The following is an 806-nucleotide window of genomic DNA, read 5'->3' on the forward strand; positions in this document are numbered from 1 at the left end:
ACATAATCAGATAAAAAAAAAGTATTTGCACGGGCAAAAAGGGGAAGTTTTACTCATGTCTCTGGCAGCAAGGCATTGCACAGACCTGTACTGAACCCGTAAGTTCTCTCCACTGGCTGCCTACCCGTTAACCTCCATTGGATATCCTCAGATTATGGCCTATATACATGTCAGATTATGGCCTATATACATGTCAGATTATGGCCTATATACATGTCAGATTATGGCCTATATACATATCAGATTATGGCCTATATACATATCAGATTATGGCCTATATACATGTCAGATTATGGCCTATATACATATCAGATTATGGCCTATATACATATCAGATTATGGCCTATATACATGTCAGATTATGGCCTATATACATATCAGATTATGGCCTATATACATATCCTCAGCTTATGGCTCCCGTTTTTGGAACCTCTGTTTTATATAAATAAGTTCCCGTACACTAACTCTAGCTCTTGGCTGTACAAGGAGGTGAAGAACACACATTCGATAAATAGGATGAAGCAGGAGGAATGGCAAATCTCTTTAATATTCCGATTAGAACGCTCCCCCCCCCCCTTCCCCCTTCCCCTGAAAAAAATCACAACTTTTTCAAAGATTCCAGTAAAAAAGGGAAGGAAAATTACTGCGCACAATCACACACACACAAAAAAAAAAAATCCTTCAGACAAAACTGACCTCAAAGACAGCTTCGCAAAAGTCCTCGTTTCCTTTGACTCGGAAGGTCCTTTTCGCTCCCCTCTTCAGCTTGTAAGTTTTCCCGCACTTTGCTGTTTTGCAAAGAAGGT

At 39.8% G+C, this 806-nt stretch overlaps 1 protein-coding gene across 3 annotated transcripts in view; it reads right to left on the reverse strand.

Annotated features, from left to right (window-relative positions):
- Positions 1-806, reverse strand: part of LOC119587466 (chymotrypsinogen B-like) — a gene marked incomplete at its 3' end in the record, with an annotated part of 6,325 nt that overhangs the window by 1,823 nt on the left and 3,696 nt on the right. For all 3 annotated transcript variants that reach the window (XM_037936193.1, XM_037936192.1, XM_037936194.1), the window contains 1 exon segment: positions 697-788. In XM_037936193.1, the coding sequence (XP_037792121.1) occupies positions 697-788 (92 nt within the window).

This window comes from Penaeus monodon, chromosome 22 (assembly GCF_015228065.2).
Source record: "Penaeus monodon isolate SGIC_2016 chromosome 22, NSTDA_Pmon_1, whole genome shotgun sequence".
Lineage (NCBI taxonomy): Eukaryota > Metazoa > Arthropoda > Malacostraca > Decapoda > Penaeidae > Penaeus > Penaeus monodon.